We start from the raw sequence: 19,627 nt of genomic DNA, 5'->3' as shown, positions 1-19,627 counted from the left end.
ATTCACGAGCGATGACTCACAACCACCGACTTTTACTAAGATAGGCCAGAAACATGCTTCCTGCACCCGGATTCCTGTGAGGTCTACACTCCAACAGCAGCGCCGGGTGAGCAAAAAGGTCGGAACAGCACAACGAAGAGTGGCAGAAGTTCACCAGCTCCCTCGCCCTTTATTCTGAACGGACGTCCTCATGCAAAAGAAGCGTGTTGCACTATTTCAGCATGCAATATCGAGCTAGAACACACACACACACACACGCCATGGAGGGGTTTCTGCCCCAGGGCAGCTCACGGAGCCCCCCGGGTGGATCCTGCATGCAGTATTGGATTTGAAAAGGGGGGGTGTATGGGATACCAAAGTCTGCCTCCATATCTGCCATCACATATGGGGCAATTCCAGCCCCCTGCGGTGTCGCTCCAACTCTGTACAGTGGGCGTAATGTTGCATGCACCCCATAGAAAAGTGTGTGTTTGTGTGTACGTGTGTGTGTGTGTGTGTGTGTGTGTGTGTGTGTGTGTGTGTGATAGTGTGTCAGGATGAAAGGGTCCTCGGGGTTTAGGTCACACGAGCGCTTTGTTCCTGATGACGTCACCTCTGGTCAGGTGAGGTCATTCAGGGAGGTGATCGCTGGTTGTTTTTTAAATGGCAGCTCAGTGCTGCCCCCTGGTGGGGAGACTTTGAAGCGCAGCTCTCAAAACGTTCATCTTTGATTTGAGACATGTGGGAATAAAACGACGTTCCTTAAATTCACTTTCCGCTCAGGAAAACTCCAAGAGGCACTAAAAAACGACCCGACTCCTGCGTCCTCCCCCCTCAAGCAGCCGCCGTGGGTTTTAAATTCAGTTTTTCCTCCTTCAGGGGGGCCGATCGGAGCGGCTTGAGGTTCATACATTCATTACTCTCGTTGGGGTGTGGGTGGGGTGGGGGTTACATCAGTGAGAAGGACATGATGTGACACACTTTCCCTTCTGTGTGATAAATGTGTAAAAGACAGGAGTCTGCTCCGCCAGAGAGCGACAGTAAATCCATCAGGAGTCACCAGCATCAAGGTCGTGTCTGTGTGTGTGTGTGTGTGTGTGTGTGTGTGTGTGTGTGAGGTCTGATGCTGCAGAAACAGTTTTTTGATTCCATCCAAGCCGTGTGTCGGTCTTCGTTCTGACAGAATCGGTTTAAATATTCAAAGGCGACAGATTTGATGTTTTTTTTCCTCAAATTCAACATGAAACTGTTTTTACTGATGACTGGAGTCCAAATAATTCAACATCCAACATCTCCCAAATGTTCATGACCCAAAAGACCCAGAAAAGACAGCTCCAGCAGCTCAGAAGCATCTGGATCAGACCCAGAAGGTCTGGAGGTTCTGTGGAGACACAAATCCCAATTGGACCTTCTGGATCTGGATCAGCTGGAGTCCACCAAGGATCAGGAATCTAGAAGAAAACGTCTCCATCTATGAGGAAGATGAAGGTGGAGGACGTTCCAAAAGGATGAAGATCCCCAGCAGATCAGTTCCAGAAGAAGTTCTGGATCGTTCACAGTCGCCTGATGGAACCCCTTAGAGAATTTTAACGGGGGCTGCGAATATTCCAGACCTGGGGGTCTTTGTGAGGGACAGGTTAAGACTCCTCGGGAAGCTTCAGTCTGGATCTGAACCAGGACTCTGAGAAGAACTGGAGTCACAGCCGTCAGAAAAAACACACGTTCATGTTTTACTGAGGAAAAACACAATAATGTCTGTTCTGATGACTGTAAACAACTGGTAAACAAGGGGTTAACCGATTCAAGCTGTCAAAGTCCTGACCGACACCCGTCGTCATGACGACGGTCCATAAACCTCTCTAATGGTTTCTGAGGAAACACGACGGTAGAAACAAACTGGTTGTATTTTTGTATTTTTCTGCGTGCGTGTGTGTGTGTGTGTGTGTGTGTGTGTGTGTGTGTGTGTGTGTGTGTGTGTGTGTGTGTGTGTGTGTTCAGTGCAGACAGGACTCAGTTTACAGGTCCAGGAGGAGGAGGAGGAGGAGGAATCCAGTAACAAGGCCTTGAACCGATGAGATGAACCCACAAACGTCAGGATGGAAACTAGAACCGATCTGTACAGCGTCACCCCCCCACTCCACCCCCCAGGAAGGGTTCTGGAGTCAGCGGGTAACCAGGGGGGATCCTGATCAGAGTCGTCGGCCGTCGGAGGAGTTTTAACTTTAACGTCCCTTCTGTGTTTTTAGAAAAGAAGCCGGTTTCCAGGGGCCCCTCCCAGGCCGACGCCGCTCACTCCAGACCGAAGGTGCTCGTCTCCTCCACCGCCGTCACCAGCTTCTCATACAACATGGAGAAGGACGGGTACGGGGGGAGGTCCAGACGGTTGAAGCAGGTGTGAGCCCTGCAGAGGAGATCAGAAGGGAAAACCACCAGATGGGTTTAAATAATTTTAATAATATTATTAATACTATTAATAATAACAATAATAATAATCATAATAATAATAATTACATACTCTAGTAATAATATACTAATAATTATTTATTATTAGTATTATTATTAACAATAATAATAATATTAAATAATAAATAATAATAATTAAATTATAATTATCTTACTACAGGAACAAACTGTCCTCAGGCACAAACTGGACGTCATTCTAACAGGAATCAGATTAGTTTAGAGCTGAGGGGATGAGTAATTTAATAAATAAAAAAACACTCCAGGTTTTAAACCATATTGATGATATTCAAACTTCAGTCTTTTGGTTAAAGGGAAATAGCAGAATGTGTCAGTAACAATAAGAGGGGAAATGAGGATATTTCAACCTCAACATGTTAAATTTTCTCTAAAGAAAACAGAAATTTTTTACGTAATTATTTTTTAAGTAATTCTCAAAGTCAGTTTTATGATAAAGTGAAGGTAAGAATGTTTAATTCCTTAAAATTCTCTTATGTATCTTAAAATATAGAAATATCTATAATATTAACCTAAACAAAACATAACTGTCGGTCCTTTGCTCTTTAAATTTTCCTACAGTCCCTGAAGTCTCAATCCTTCCGTTGCCCTCCTACCTGGGTAAGGAGGTGATTTTGCCCCACTTCTCCACACAGAACCTGCGGGGGCCGTTGCTGCCCCGGAGAGAGGCGAATCCCTCGTAGGGGATGCTGGAGGTTCCCGTCACGAACTGGAGAAGAGAAGGACAAACTAGTCGGCAGCATCCATAAAAAACACCCCCAGAAAAAAAGACACAACAAAAAATACAGCATCTCTCTGCTTGCAGGGCGTCCAGCCGCCACTTGGGGGCGCCTGTGAGCCCTACCTGCAGCAGCCTCAGCCTCTGCTCGTTGTTGAACCTCTCCACGGCAGCCCAGAACCAGCGAATCACTATGTGGTTGTCATGGTAACCTGAAGGAAGACAGATGATGATGGTGCATGAGTCAGATGAATAACAAACGAGCTCCCCCACTCCCTCCCCAGCCTCAGAGCTCTTCTGCTGTGGTTCTGTTTCCTCTGCTGGTTAATGTTTCATGTCTGGAGAGTCGTCTCAGTCAATGCCTGGATTAAAAGCGTCTCACGCCCAGTCGCGGTCGGCGGCGTTTGGCTGGACGCTCAGGAAAGCTTTTAACGGGATTCTGGCTCGCCGCTGGAGCCGCACAGATAATTAAATAGCAATAACCCCCCCAATCGTTTCAGGTTCTAGTTTCACACTAAGATAAAAAACAAACAGCAAGGGCTTCAGAGTTGTTAGTATTTTGAAGAGATTGATTCTGAATTAAAATAAGATGACATTTATTTAAATCACAAATTCACTTTTGAGTAAAAGCATCAAAACTTTCTAAGTCCGCTTAATTTCGGATGTTAGAAGTTAATTTGTCTTTTTTAAATTCGTCAGACGGACTAGACGGAGTTTAAAGTGGACATTTAAAGAAAACCAGAACATTTTCATTCATTTTTCAGGAAATAATCTGACAATTCATCTGAAATCAAACACAAAATCCAGATTCTAATCTAGATTTGATGGATTAAAACACATGTTTGATGCACAGATTATTATTATATGACTATAAATAACATCAGCGGCAACAACGACTTCCTGTCTAGATTTATTATTAAAAGAATTCCTACAGTTCTTTAAAATCCCTCATCCAAATCCGTTCTGTCGCCTGATTGGCTGGCGGAGGCTGCACCTACCTCCCCTGTACTCGGTGTTGTTCCTCCAATCAGAGAGGTCGATTTCGGCGGTGCCGGCGATCACCAGCTCCAGCTCCCGGGCGTCAAACACCGACACCAGCCGCACGTCCACCACCTGACACACACACACACACACACACACACACATACACACATGAGTAGATGAATGAACGCTGCGTCGTCCTTCGCTGCCTGAAAGCATCGTCATGTGACCATACCTCGTAGAACCCCCGCACCAGGCTCTCCGTCTGCTGGGCTACACCCCTCTCGATGCGCCACTTGACCATCCTCTCGATGTACTCCTTCTTGTTCTTCTCCGACACGGGGATGCCGGCGCCACCCGGCTTCAGCTCGCGCTCCGTGATCTGCAAAGACTGTCACGTTTAAAAACCCACGATTCCACGCGGGATTTAAACGCGTCAGGCTCCGCCCACCTGTCCGAACACCTCCTCGTTGACGGTGAAGGTGAGGTCCAACATGTCCTCGATGTCGTTGTCCTTCATCCACTGCAGGCTCTGGTGGAACTCCTCATCCAGGAACTCCAGGTCGCTCAGGTCACATGGGCTGCAGGTAGACGGTGGGGCGGAGTCAATGAGGCATCGCTTAGTCACTTTGACTCGTAAACCACCGCTGAGGTCAAAGGTCGAACTGATAACGGAGGGACTTACATCCGCAGGAGCCCCTTATAGAAGGGTCGGGTGAAGAAGGCGTCCAGCAGGTACTGGTGGACCAGAGCGAGGCCCAGAATCCGACCGCTGAAACGGAACCTGAACGCATCACAGAAAACACCGGATTTATTCGAATTAATTTTTAAACTCAGTAACTTGATTTTTAAACTGACTAGAACATCTGTGTCAAACTCGAGGCCCAGGGGCCAAATGTGGCCCTCCACATCATTTTATGGATAATAAAAGGAGCATAAAGGTATGCTTTGAGCAAAAACTACATTTCCCACAATGCAGTAGTTAAACCCGTTTTCACTGAACGTTGTGAACAAAGTTAATGTCCTAACTTGTGTTTGATGTTATTTTTCTTTATTCATTGACAGTTTAATCCTTGATTGATGGAGTTCTGCGGGTTTAATAACCTGACAGATCGAAAGGATTTATGTTACAACAGAGAAACAAACCAACGTGTTTTTTCTGTGTAACTGTAATGTTTGTAACTTGAATAAGTAATTATTCAAGTTACATTTATTAATTTACCATTAAGGAGTAGTTACATTTATGTTACATTACACTGAGTTACATTTAGTTACATTTATTAGTTACATCTGGCCCTTTGAGGACACCTCTGAACTTGGGTTTAAAGTAACTAACTTAACATAAACAGTGTATTTATGTAATTACTTATTAACTATTTATGTTTATTGTTTATCTTTTACATGGGGGGGCTCACCATTCATGGTGGTTGTCCACGAAGGCGGACATGGGGCTGATCTGGACGGTGTAGGTGTCGTTGGCTGAGTACTCGAACAGGCCGTAGTACGGGTTGAACAGCTCTCTGGACACCAGGAAGAAGAACTCCCTGGAGGGGCCGCTGTAGTCCAGCCTGGGGGGGGGGGGGTGTCACAGGACAGAAGGGGAGGAGTCAGCCATGCAAACAACTTAAAGGTGTGGATTTTCCATAAAAACTCTCCCGAAAAAGGTGCAGATCCAGGAATTTTATATTGAAAAACCAGCTGGAGTGACTTCCTGTGTGTAGGGGGCGGGGCTAAACACTACCCCCCTACCCTGGATGAAAGATCAGAATCTTCCTCACCCGTCCTCCCCCACGAAGCTGACGTAGAGTTTACTCCTCTGCAGGTCTTTACGGGAGTAACACATGATCTGGTTGAAGGCGTCCTCCAGGAGGTGATCCCTGCGTATGACGAGCCTGTGACACACACACACACACACACACACACACACACACACACACACACACACACACACACACACACACACACACACACACACACACACACACACACGTATTATTGTAAACACCAGACGATCCACAAGCGGCCTCCGTCGGCGCGCCGTACTTGACTTTCCCCGGTCCCTGTCCGTATCCTTTGGTCTCCAGCTTCCGATAGAAGTTCCTCAGTTTGGCCTCAAAGTCCCGTTTGTAGGGCGCAGGAGCGCGGGCGTTGGCCCGCTGGGTTCCTATGGCAACCAGGAGATGAGGAGCAAGGAGGCGACAACATGATCAGAGGAAAGGAAACAGATTGAGTGTGAGAGAAAATTTAAATCTCAAGGTTCATTTTAATCCGATTTAAAATGAGGAAAATGTGAAAATTATTTAAATTATTATTATTATTATTATTTATTATTACATTTTATTTACATTAAAGTTAACCCTTCAGACTCACCGGGGGAGCTCTGAGGAGACGACAGGCAGTAGTTTGGGTGGAGCAATGGCGGCACGTATGACATCACTTCCTCCTCAAACAAGCTGGAGACGAGAGACAGAGGTGAGAGCAAAGAAAGGATGGAGGCAGGGGGATTAGATTTCACACACGCGCACACACACACACACACACACACACACACACACACTCACACACACGAGTCTCACCTCAGCAGCATGACGAGGTCAGCATCGCTGGAGAGGCGAGCCAACCCACTGACTCCTTCATTACGAATAAACTGCACCTTCTCCCTGCGCGCGTGCCCGCGCATGCACACACACACACACACACACACACAGACACACACACACACACACACACACACACACAACCCATCAGTAAAGGTTAACCGTGTGTTCAGGGTGACTGATGATGATGAGTATGATGATGGTAATGGATCCCATGACCAAAGAGGAAGAGGAGGGAGGGGTGATGGACGGACACCCACTTGAGTGACGGGTTCCTGGCGAGCTCCGGCTGCCTCTCCTGCAGGATCTCCAGGATGTTGGGTTGCCGTAGAAACGCCACTATCTTGTCGTTGTAGGCTGGAGGGAATCGGGAGAGAGCGTTCACATCTGCGCCGCCTGGGCGTTACCGTGGTTACCGGCGTAGACGGGACTTACCCACAGGAACCAGGTCTTGGTACTGACTCCTGGTGGAGCCGCTGAAGGTGCTGGAGGGGCGGGGCACGATGGGGGGTGTGGCCTGGCGAGACTCATCCACCAACTGTGACAGAAGGAGACACTACAGTTCAGGTCGCATCCCAGTTCTGAGTACGACACCCTGCTGTGTTCATCCAACCGCCATCCAGCCACCATCCAACCATCATCCATCCATCCATCCATCATCCAACCGTCATCCATCCATCATTCATTATCCAACTGTCATCCAACCGTCATCCAACCATCATCCAACTGTCATTCAACCGTCATCCAACCGTCAACCATCATCCATTCATCTATATATCATCCATCCATCCATCTATCCATCCATCATCCAACCGTCCATCCATCATCCAACTGTCATCCATCAACCATCCATCATTCAGCCGTCATCCATCCATCATCCATCCATCCATCCCACCTCCCCGGCGCTGTGGCTGCGCTGGCGGCTGAGGTGCTGTCGGTGGGCCAGCAGGCCGGTGGAGCGAGAGCTCTGGAGGGGGAGCCGGGGGTCAATGAAGGTCGTGGAGCGACAGTTGTGATCCACGAAGAAGGGCTGCGGACGGAGAACCCACAGGAGAACGTGGATTACCAGGCAAACGACACGGGCTACCCTCACCCCGGCGCCGGGCCACCCACCTTCCCGGTGTGGTCGTGCTTCATCTCCCAGCCACGAGGAAGCTCCAGCTGCTTGTTGGAGAACATGTTGAGGAAGGTGACGAGGTCGCGGTTGTGCTGGTAGCGCTCAAAGTAGTGGGCGTCCCGCCGCACCTTACTGATCATGTGCTTCAGGCAGGTGTTGCTCGTAAACAGGCGGTAGGCACTCTGGGGTGGAGACAGCAGACAGGTGAGGTCATCAGAGTGGGAGGGGCCACGTTTAAAGTAAAAAAAATTGTTGGTGAGAAGCTTTAAAATGCTGCGTTCAAGAGCATTTCTGCTCTTTTAACGCAGAAATGTATTCAAGAGCAGAAATGCTCTGGAACAACAGCACGTATGCTTAGGAGGGGACTGACGGGGTTTGAATGCAGCACAGTGAAGAAGTCCGGACTGCACAGGAACTTGGCGCTGGGCGACTGGAGCAGCAGGGAGAGGCGAGAGCGGCCAGAGGTGTGGGGGATGGGACCGTCCCGTCGGTAGTCTGCAACAAGAACCGAACCAGAACCCAGTCAGGACTGGACGACTCCAGAAGGTGGCTACAAAAAAAACGATGAAACTGACCGGAAATGGAGTGAGGCAGCAGATCGCTGTCGGGTTCCGGGAGCAGGTCCGCCGGGGGCTCCTCCGCCCGGTCGCTGTTGGTGATGGTCCTCCTGATGCTCTGGTACCTGAGACCCGGAGGATCCAGAATCCATAAGAGGATATTTTAATTCCGATGTCACCACAAACCCACCTGCGGTTCAGCTGCTCCATCTGCTGGATGGAGTTGGAACGGGTCAGGCCCTGGGGGGCGGGAGGTCCAGTGGGGCGCTGCCAGGTGGTGGTTCTGTTCACGTGGTCCACGAAGAAGATCCTGCCGTGGCTATCGATCCGAGCCTCCCAGTCTGAGAAGGGATCAATAATTGAATTTAAAAGAAAATCGATCTGTGGGTGAGGATTTATGGGTAATTTAGATGTGATGGGAACAGGAAGGGAGCGGTGCGTGGAGACGCACACACTCACTGGGGGGGAGGGGCTCGTCCACGCGTTGGTATCGGTGGATGTCGTGACGTACGGAAGGCAGTGAACGCACCGGGTGGCCGTTAACGTGAGCACCTGAACAGAGACGGAACGTTTAGTTTTACAATTAGAATAAACTACGCAAATTTTTCCTCTATAAATATTTTAGCAGCACCTTCCTCTCCATCCGTTTCCGTGGTTTCCTCCTGCGGCTTTGTCCCCTCACCTTCCTGTTCGTCGGCCTCACCCCTGGCCGCCTGCAGGCTCAGCCTCCTGACACTGACCTCCATCTCCTCCAGCTGCTCACTGGCCGGGGAGACGTCCTCGGTCTCGTAGAGGAAGATCTGCCCGCCCCCTTCGTTGTCTACCACCTGATTGGTCGGCAGTGTACTCGGAATTAAAACTCCTCCCGGATCGATGGCCGCCTCCGCTCCCTCCTCAGCTTCCTGCAAAGTAAGTTTTGACGTTACAGAAGAGGATGAAGAGCTAAATATCCTGCAGTTCTTCAAATGGCCACTTGAGGCGATGTCTGGCGACAATTAACTCACTACGGAGGTGATCAGAGTGATCGGGCAGCTCTCGGACGACGAGAAGATGGTCTGCGGTGCCGTCGCCATGGAGCAGGTGTCCAACTCGGATGTGGGGTCCTCCAAAGGCGCCCTGCTATCCGTTTGCCCAGCCCCACCCTCCACCAATGCATTATGGGACATCGCCTCTGTGAAAGGGGGATCCTCCACCTCAGAGAAGACGTCGGGCTCCAAAGCGTCCTCCAAGTCCTGACCCGCCCTCAACTCCAGGACTGCATCCGCATCAAGGGGAATGTCCTCTGCCTTGCCACCGCCGACCTCAGGCTCCTCCCCCTCAGGTGGGGGCTCCAGCTGCTCAGGCTCTGGCGGGAGCTCTGGAAACGAATCATCTTCATCAGGGCCATCAACATCCGGAGGTTGACCGTTCATCAGCAGCGGCGACAGCGGCACCGGGATGATGTCGTTGGCGCCCGACCGGTCCTCGTCCTCATCAGAATCGATGTGCAACATGGCGCTGAGACGCGTGTGTGTGGGGAAGCTGGAGCGCAGTTTGGGCGAGGCTGCACCCAACGGTCTTTCACCAGGGCCCTTGGGGGCCTCGATAGCATCCAAACCATCGGCGAGCGACCTCCGAAGCATCTCTTGGCGTGAGATGCTTTCAGGTCGCACAAATTTACGAATTTCAGTTGTAACTGGAGGAAGATTCTTTTCTGGCAAAGCTGTGGCGCCACCTTCCCACAGGCTTTGAGACCCCTGGGAGCCAGTGGGGGAAAGACTTGCAGAAACCACCCCTGGGAGGGGGTGGGGCAGGTCCTCGTCATCAGATGGAGTCCCTGGGGCTCCATTCAAGGCTGACATGCCAATGATAGAATCAGGAGAAGCGCCTGTGGAAGGTGGAACAACATGAATCTCACTGTTGGGAAATTTCAGCTAAAGATGTCTGTATAGGTTCTCAGCTATCCAGTCATGGTTCTCCAAAGTTGTTTAAATGAATTCATTGGACTTTAAGAAAGTTTCTTGAAGACATTTCTCCTCTCATCCCAGAGGCTTCTTCAGTTCTTGCGGTGGCTGGTCTACTTGTTCTTTTAGGGAGTTTCAAAGGGAACTGATTATAAATTGTAAATTCTAAACCCATTTACAATCAGGTCATTTTGAAACTCACTAAAACAACAGCAGAGCAGATTAACCCAGGTGATGTGTCTCATGCTAATGACCCTCATTAGTATATAAAGGCTTGGTGACCTTTTTGACACCCATAGGCATCCCCATCAACCATTGTTGAGGATAGCACTGACCACACCCCACAGGGTTAATAAGCTGGGACAAGACCAGCCACCATCAGAACTGAAGTAGCCTCTTGGATGGGAGGCAAACGTCTTCAAGAAACTTTCTTAATGTCCAGTAGACTGACAAAAATATTAAGACGTTCAAGCAAATATCTGATTTAAAGGAGGTTTACCGTCGGGTCCGGTTGAGGTGAGCTCCACTTTGAACTGCAGCTGACCGCTAACGTGTTCTGTAGGCAGACGACGGCACAGCGGGAAACTCACCGGCTGGACTCTGCACAAAGACAACACGTCTGACTGAACCGAAGGTGATGCTAGCGTACATCATCCGTACGATACGACCTGCGCCCCGTGTCTGCAGGTGTGCGTTTGCAATCCCGCCTACCCGGGTATCTTCTCTATGAGCCGCTGCACCGGGATGGTGAGCTGACCCAGGAAGCGTTTGATGATCGGGCGACTTTTCGCAAACTTGTCTTTGACCTCGATGTACAGGATGTCCGTCATTAGCGCCACAAATGTGTATTTCTGAAAACACACACATCGTCAGTACCGTCCACTTTGCCTGTTGATACCTTTGGAATCTTGAGATATTACCTCTCCGTGCCAGGTGGGGTTGGTGGTGTTGGCGATGATAGCCGACCGCCGCTCCTGCCCATGATGACTGAATATTGGGAAGACGCTCCTCTTCCCAGGGTGGATGGACATCTTCAGGTATGGATCCGGATTGAAAAACATGCCCTTCTTCAAGCCAGTGGAGCGAAGATCTGCAACAAATCACCGGTGACAGCTGCCTCATAAAAATGAGAGGGTTTGACACCCAGGGGAATAAAACACTAACGCTCTGTCCTCCACTGACAAGAATCTACAGCCATGTCTGCTGACAATGAGCTGATGTTTAACGCTTGCACTTCAAGAGGAAGTACAGTCGATGGGAATTCCATTCGCTATTGGGTCATAAATTCATCAGTGATGTGCGATTCATCATAGCCACCCATCAAACGTCTGTTGAGGCATTTCCTTCTCATCCTACGGGAAATACAAATATCTGTGCCAACTTCTGGGACAAATCCGTGCAGGTACATCCTGGTATTCCCCTGTAAACTCTGTCTGGGCCGGGAAGCTTATACCATTCTTTCAAGGAAGGACAAACCCCTAAACTCACCTGTCAACGTAAAGCTGATCAGTTTTCGTGGATGTTCGACACCCACCTGCTCCGCCAGCCCCTCCACCTGAGTGAGAACAGATGGCGTCCCACAGGGAGAAGGTTAACACCTCATGCATGCTGGTTGGAATTCACAGACATCTAAATGCTAATACAAAGGAAACTTGGGGGAGATGGAGGCAATACATTTTGCTGAGACAAAGCAGAAGTGTAGCCGAGACGGCGCTCTCCTGATTAATGGTGGTGCAAAGAGACTTTCTGCCTATCGTGTGGGGATTTGCACGAGGTAGCCCAAATATAGAACTCGGTATACGTATGAAACACGATGGATTACATCCCCAAGGGAAAGGCAAGGCTTCATTACGTACAGATGACAAATCAAACAGCCAGGCGGTGAACAATAGTCGCTAAATCCAAATAGTCTCTAAATTCAAATAGTCTCCAAAATCTAAGTAGTCTCTAAATAGTCTCTAAATTTAAATGGTCTCTAAATCTAAATAGTCTCTAAATAGTCTCTAAATCTAAATAGTCTCTAAATCTATATTCTGACTCTAAATCTAAATAGTCTCTACATTTAAATGGTCTCTAAATCTAAATAGTCTCTAAATAGTCTCTAAATCTAAATAGTCCCCAAATAGTCTCTAAATCTAAGTAGTTTCTCAATAGTCTCTAAATTGACTTTAGACTGATTCATGTTTGAAGTAAATGTTCATTAGGTGTCTGAGTGACACGAACCAGAACCGAAGGGTTCTTCACGGTGATGCAGGGAGTCGTGGCCCTCAGGGCTCCACTCACGCCGTGGTAGTACTTGAAACAGATCTTGGTCTCAGCTGTGGAGGAAAATCATGTGGTCGTCGTTAAAATCAGCTCACATGAACTTTAAATGAGCTAAGACGTCTTTTCTGGACTTACGTTCCATAAAGTAGGGCCCGGGTTCTAGCCTCCAGACAATCTGACCCTTCTGGGTTCCGTTCACCCCTCGGTTCTTACAGTCCCACACATTGGATGGACTGGTTTCATCTGGACAAGAGGAGTTCTGTCAGTTAGTGTTGGGTTGGGTTGGGTTGGTTTGCACTGATTTCTACCATAACGTCAAATTAAAATATCTGATATTCGAGTTCTTTCTCCGTGGTCTTGTTATGAAAACCCAAAATAAATCTGCATCTCTTCCTCCTTGTTCTGTTTCATCTCTGGACTCCCTTCTCCCCAAACACAAGTTTGCCTTTAATCAGTGAAAGAAGTCCCAAAATAGCCGCCCTTCAACCTCCAACCAGAAGGGCAAACACCCAACTTCCTGCGAGTTAAAAACAGGCCGGGGGAATTCCGCTGTACGTAGCACTTTGGCGCGTAGATTAATGAGGACGCTGGTGTGAGCGTCTCTGAATGGGAGGACAAGCTGCTTATCATTGAAAGTCTGCTTAGTCGAGGAAAGCTTGAGCACCTCCGGGGTATATAAGACCCCAGGGCAGGTAATGAACTCCTGGCGGCTTCGTGATCAATACGAGGTGAGCTGGCGCCTGGGCTGGCACTGGCGGCTAATGCTAACTCTTCCTGCCAGACTGCGTCATCGCCTCCCAAGCCTTAATCCGGATGAATTATGGAGGTCATCGCAAATTCGAGTTATTGTTTGGTGAATACGTTAAAGCCACCGTGAAGCCTTTGTCTGGCCTCTTAGAAGGCAAAGGCGGCCATTGTTTCCAGGAACCCATTTTCCACCAGCAGAATAAAACGTGACGAACGGATTACAGGCTGTAATTTTCCTCTGAAAGTCACTGTATTAAACCGACAATTATCTGGTGAGAAAAGACAACTTCCACTTTCTTTTGCTTGATTGGATTTGTGTGGTGAACCAGGAAAGACAAACTGACAACAGACTGAAAGGCAACCATCACAGAGACGCGTTCTTCTTTCGGTTTGTTCGTCTTTTGGAGAGGTTGACGTTTTAAAACCAGAGGAAAACACCGTCTCTGGTTTAACATTAGGAGACGGATTTACTTTTAAACACAAACATGCCACCATTAAAGGTGACAAATAGTAAAAAATGAAAATCTGAATACTTCGAAGTTCTGATTTTTAGTTGGAACTTCTAAACTGCATATTTTCTAATGACCAGTAGGGTGTGATTCCCCCGGTTTCAAATCGAAGACTTACTGAAAATCGAGTCTTCTTTCGCAGCATTTATTACATGAATGAAAAAAGGTAAAGTTTCCTGATGAGTCTGTCTCAATTCTTAAAATGACCAACAAACAATAAATTAAACTATTTTGTGCAGAATCACTGCAGAACTCTTGGATCGTTTGCACACTTTTTAAACGTTTTACTGCTGTTGAGCCCGACAGGATGCAAGTCGACGGTTTGCATCCTGTCAGGTTCCCGTCTCTTAGCGGGATGAGCATCTTTCCTCGGCTTTGTGATGGTGTGGATGTTATTTTACACCGAGGCAGAGCGCTGACACATCCAGTCAGCCTCCTCCTGTGGTGTCTCAACATGTCTCTGAGGACGGATCGAGTCAAGGCTTATCGAGTTTATGCTTTTATTTTGAAGGTCTTTGGACCCTGGCCAGGAAATGAAATTCTGAGGATATTTTTTCGCTTCTCAGGAATAAATGATAAATAAAAGTGGACCCAACATATTTAAATCCCCCCCATCATCTCACCGATGTGGTACAGCCCGATCCAGTCAGTGGCATCCACTTCCTCCTTGATGTCCCAGGATATGACCAGGTTCTGGCCGCGGTTCAGGGTGTACTCCAGGGTGGACGCCGTCAGAGAGGACCGGCTCTGGGAGGTCACCAGGTCGGTGTCGCTGTTGGCCCTCGGGAGCCCGATGGGGCCGCTGATGACTGAGACGGCGTCCACGGCGGCGGCGCCACCCCTTTCCGCCAGCGTCCGCAGGTTCTCCGGGCTGAGCGTGTGCCTCAGGTGGGGGCTGCGCCGCCGGGGGGCCGACAGGTGTTCGCGGCCCCCCACAGAGAGGTTGGGTGGGTTGTGGGAACGGGTCCTGGGCGGGAGGACGGCGGTGGCGAGGGATGGGCGCATGGTGACGGTTGCTAGGCAGAAGATGGATGGAAGAGGTTGACTGGACCAGAACCTTAGAGACGACTCGGTTCCGTCTCCATCATCGACCCGATTGGTCCGTTAGCGACAACAGAACTTTAATCCCACAGATCTAAAGATTGGGACAGACAAGGAATCTTCAAAATCACTCCTACAAAACAAAAGCAGCCAATTAATCATCAAATGATGGATTACATCCCCAATGGAAAGGCAACGCTTCATTACGTACAATCCAAGAGTCTCTAAATCTTAATAGTCTCTAAATCTAGGTAGTCTCTAAATAGTCTCTAAATTTAAATGGTCTCTAAATATAAATAGTCCCTAAATCTAAATAATTTCTAAATCTAAATAGTCTCTAAATCTAAATAGTCTCTAAATGGTCTCTAAATCTTAGTAGTCTCTAAATCTAAAAAGTCTCGAAATTTAAATAGTCTCTAAATCTAAACAGTCTGAATCTAACTAGTCTCTAAATCTAAAGTCTCTAAATAGTCTCTAAATTTAAATGGTTTCTAAATAGTCTTGAAATCTAAATAGTCTCTAAATAGCCCGAACGAGCTTTCGTCGCCCGGGTGATTGTTTGTTGTCAGGGTAACATCTCCACATCCTTTCTGATAGAAGAGGAATCCTTTCCCTCTTTTCCTCCATCTGTTTTTATTCATCTGTTTTTATTCATCTGTTCTTCCTCACAAGCTGGACGGTGAGGTCTTCAGAAAACGAATGCATTTCTGTTTCTGAGCGATTATTCTGCCGCTAACAGGAGGAGGAAGTGATCTCACTCCACCTGCATTATCTCTACGTGAAACACACACAGACACAAACACACTCTGTCTCTATAGTTTCTGTCTGCTTCAATCAGGCGAACATTGGTTTGAGGCAAACATTTAGTCTGTAGAGGAAAGACGACGTGTGATTTCAGGATGTAGCTACAGTCGGCTGCTTTTCAGGGGTGGGGGGATGACGGGGGAGGAATCTTTAGTAAGATCCAGCTGAAGCGGCAACCACGAACATTTTCCTCTGCAGCGTGTGGTAGGTAGCCAATCAGAATGCTCGGATCGTCGCGTCAAATGTCATTGTGAAGACCCTCGTTACTCGCAGTTAATGCGTTTCAGGAACACCTGCAAAAATGAAATTCCGCGACACAGCGACAAACTATTTATCTTATTATTTAGGGTAATTTTAAACGTTTATGAACCCTCCTCATACTGATATTAAACCACCTTCTATCTGTATTACCTTTTCCCACACTCTGATAGACTGTTTAAAGCACTGTTGTGTCTCACGGAAATCTGAGACTCAAGGAAGGTAGCGCACTTCTGGATGCCGTCAGCCAATAGAATGCGCGTACGGTATCACGTTACTGCCTACTAAAAATCCACGATGAGATGAAGCCGTGTATCTTGAAGCTCGTATAAGCGAGGCATTACTGCATCTGCATATAAGCCACATTTACTTGTTTACCCAGGTGCCTTGGCGGTTTTGCGGTTAGCACTACGAGCTAACGGTGGTACATCCTCCTGGGAGGCTGGAGCGGGATATGTTCGGATATCTTGACTCTAGATGTGAATCATTGTGAGCGTTTATATGAGTCAAGACCTGGCGACTCGTCTAGCGCAGTTTTTGACACCTTGCAGAAATTGCGCGCCAATTGATCGTCTTGGTTATTTATTCCAACCTCTACCACCACCACCCCCTCAGCCAATTCCAGAGATTATTCATCGTGCAAAAGCCTGTTAATAATTTCACAAGTGATTCCCGTGCAGTAAATTGGATGTTGTCTAATTCTGAGATCCACGATCAATCCACGTTTCATTCTGAGCGGGAACCAACTGACACCCCCTGCCCCCCAAGGGATGATGGACGCGTTGATGTTGAAATAAGATCTGTGACGTTTGACATGGGGGGAAAGCCTGGACACTCCTGACTTGGCAAGATTACCAGAGCGTGGCCACATGACACACACACACACACACACACACACACACACACACACACACACACACACACACACACACACACACACACACACACACACACACACACACTCACACACACACACACACACACACACACACAAACTGGGATTTACGACAGAACAAAATCTTCATTACTGATGCAGGAGTACGTAAATCCTGTCCTGTGGGGGAGCGGGGGGGGGCATCGCAACCCTGTATATGTAAGTGTTGAGTTGTTATGTAAGTGTTCCTGCAGCCCCCCTACCCAACCCCCCCTCAAATGTGCCAACCATTGTCTAACCCTGATGTGGAGCAGGAGACGCTGGGGAGCAAACATCAGCCACGAGTTCATGGGAGGACATGGAGAAATCTGGACCCACCACCACCACCACCACCACCACCCCCCCATCATAATCCCGATTCCTCCACAGATCTGAACGCACGCCATGGGATTAGCGATTGATTCCCAGTGAACGGCTCAGATGAACGGACGTGTGACACGAGGAGCTGGGATGAAAATCTGTGGGATGGAGTTAAATATGACAACCCCTGCCCCCCACCCCCCCAATCTGAGCGCCGCGCCGTCATCACTGGCGACAAACGGATCAGCGAGCAGAGAATATGAAAGAAAGTTTTATGATGATGTGGTGAACAGGAATAAGAGGCCAATCACAACTCATGATGTTCCATCATAATCCAGATTATAATCCAGATTGGGATAATAATGTGGATCCAGATCTTTCCAGATGATTGATCCTGATGCAGAAACAAAAGTTGCGACATCACTAAAGGGATTCCGCCACCTCTGCCTCAGCTCCTCTCACCCCCCCACCCCCCAATCTTTAAAGGGTTAAAGATGGATCGCCGATAGCAACGGATGCGGGAAGCGGAGCGTGATCCGATCCCCGCATCTCAGTTTGAATCCCGACTGCTTGGCCGAGTCGGATTCTGACATCACAATCCAGGAAGTCAGAGAAAACTTCCACACTGAGAGTAACTCAACCGTCCAATCAGATCCCACCACAGCTGGTCATGTGACTCTCCTCCCTGCTATGGGGTCAGGATCCAGACTGACCTCAGATCAGATCAGGATTAAATTCATCTCCTGAAGTTCCTGAACCGGATCCTGAAGAAAAACCATCAGAAAAACCAAAAACCACCAGAATGTGTCCATGGGGGTCACGTGACGACTGTCAGCCAATTGGGAGACTCAAATAAGTAGCCTGAGATTTAAACCTTCTGCTTGTTCATTTTAACTGCGCTTTAATTATTTGTTATAGTTTATTCTTTTAATCTCCTACGGATCTATTTTTATTCACCTCTCTGAATTATAATCTGCGTTGATGACCAGAAAATATTTCAAACTCTGCATTAATAATCTGGATTAAACACGTTGCTCTGATCATAAATAAAACGATTTATTCCGCAGCTGTTGTCTGAACTCAAACGCACCTGCAGGGGGAGCGGTGGGGGGGGGTGAAGGTAACTCCAGTCACGTCAGCAGAATCGCGTTACATAACGACGCGTCTCCAACTTTAATCATTCCGAGTCGATCCGTGCGCCGCGCCGCTGATGCCGCGCCGCCGCGTCGCTGCCGCCTCCGTTCGCCGCTTAGCGCACATGATTCAGGCCGTCCAGGGACCGCACTGGCGGGATGCGCAGGTGTCACCGCGCGCTGCTGGATTACTGTGGGAATTCCCTACGTCATTTTATCTTTATGCAACCTTCTCACGCATGACGCAAAAAAAAAAAAAAAAATCGATGCGTTTTTCTGTTCGGTGCAAAAAACAAAACAAAAACCCACACACAAAAACACAACAGGAGCAGGACGCCATGCGCATTAAACGATGCGGTCGTTTCATTACAGATGCTCATCATCATCATCATCATCATCGTCATTAGCAACATCACGGCTGGAGGCCATCAACACCCCCGGAGGGGCTTACCTTTGGCGCAGAGGTGGAGGAAACGCTGCCGCCAGCGGGGCGATCAGGGTCCGGGTCGTTATCCCTGCAGTCCGAACCGGGAGAGACGGGCGGGGTGCCGCGCTAGGGGCCCCCCCCTTTTCCTCCCACCCACCCACCCACCCCCCCAGCTAGGGGCAGATTGAGGCTCGGAGTCACGTATCTGGAAAGCTGCCGCGCTGCGGAGACGCGTCCGCCGCGCTCCGGTGGCTCCTCCTGAGGTGTGCGCACCGACAGGCGGCGGCTTCAGGCGTGCGGCTCACACACACACACACACACACACACACACACACACACACACACACACACACACACACACACACACACACACACACACACACACACACACACACACACACACACACACACACAAACTCACCGCATCCTGCCCCCTTTCTGCATCGCAGTGCGCTGCGGTCGGACGTCCTCCTCTCCCCCCCACCACCAGCACCACCGGTCCAGCCAGCTGCACGGAACCCAAGTGGGGAGCTCCAAACGCACCAGGACGCGCACCCCGCCGGAGGATGGTGTAATGCGCGGCAGCTGTGGCGGAGTGAGTCCTCGCTGGGGGGCGCGGAGGGATTTAGTTTTGCACACACACACTGCTGGATGTGAACGTGGGCTGTGACGACACACACACAACCTGTGGAACATTAAAAACACGAACACACGCAGTTCTTTGACTTCATACCGACCAGATCTGTTAGACCCGAACTTGATTGACTCTCAGTCGAGCGCATCCCTCCGCCGAGGCGTTTGCCGCCTCCCCCAGGAGTCATTAAATAATGATGGATCCG

At 48.9% G+C, this 19,627-nt stretch overlaps 1 protein-coding gene across 1 annotated transcript; it reads right to left on the bottom strand.

Annotated features, from left to right (window-relative positions):
- Window positions 1–2,204: 2,204 nt before the first annotated feature.
- On the bottom strand, window positions 2,205–18,905 carry hecw2a (HECT, C2 and WW domain containing E3 ubiquitin protein ligase 2a). The gene is made up of 30 exons (XM_068329316.1): window positions 18,813–18,905; window positions 14,515–15,026; window positions 12,771–12,878; window positions 12,594–12,688; window positions 11,859–11,925; window positions 11,291–11,460; window positions 11,082–11,221; window positions 10,870–10,970; window positions 9,432–10,294; window positions 9,059–9,329; window positions 8,887–8,979; window positions 8,618–8,768; window positions 8,446–8,552; window positions 8,241–8,365; window positions 7,867–8,052; window positions 7,649–7,783; window positions 7,189–7,291; window positions 7,014–7,110; window positions 6,733–6,816; window positions 6,527–6,609; window positions 6,200–6,320; window positions 5,935–6,048; window positions 5,572–5,724; window positions 4,842–4,940; window positions 4,608–4,737; window positions 4,392–4,538; window positions 4,174–4,288; window positions 3,302–3,387; window positions 3,054–3,166; window positions 2,205–2,380 (listed from the first exon to the last, which is right to left on the bottom strand). Exons 2-30 carry the CDS (start codon window positions 14,894–14,896, stop codon window positions 2,269–2,271), a joined length of 4,551 nt encoding a protein of 1,516 aa, XP_068185417.1. The 5' UTR covers window positions 14,897–15,026; window positions 18,813–18,905; the 3' UTR covers window positions 2,205–2,268.
- Between the last annotated feature and the right edge of the window lie 722 nt (window positions 18,906–19,627).

The sequence above is a fragment of the Antennarius striatus genome, chromosome 12 (genome assembly GCF_040054535.1).
Source record: "Antennarius striatus isolate MH-2024 chromosome 12, ASM4005453v1, whole genome shotgun sequence".
Taxonomy (NCBI): domain Eukaryota; kingdom Metazoa; phylum Chordata; class Actinopteri; order Lophiiformes; family Antennariidae; genus Antennarius; species Antennarius striatus.
This window is presented reverse-complemented; position numbering and strand designations above follow the sequence as displayed.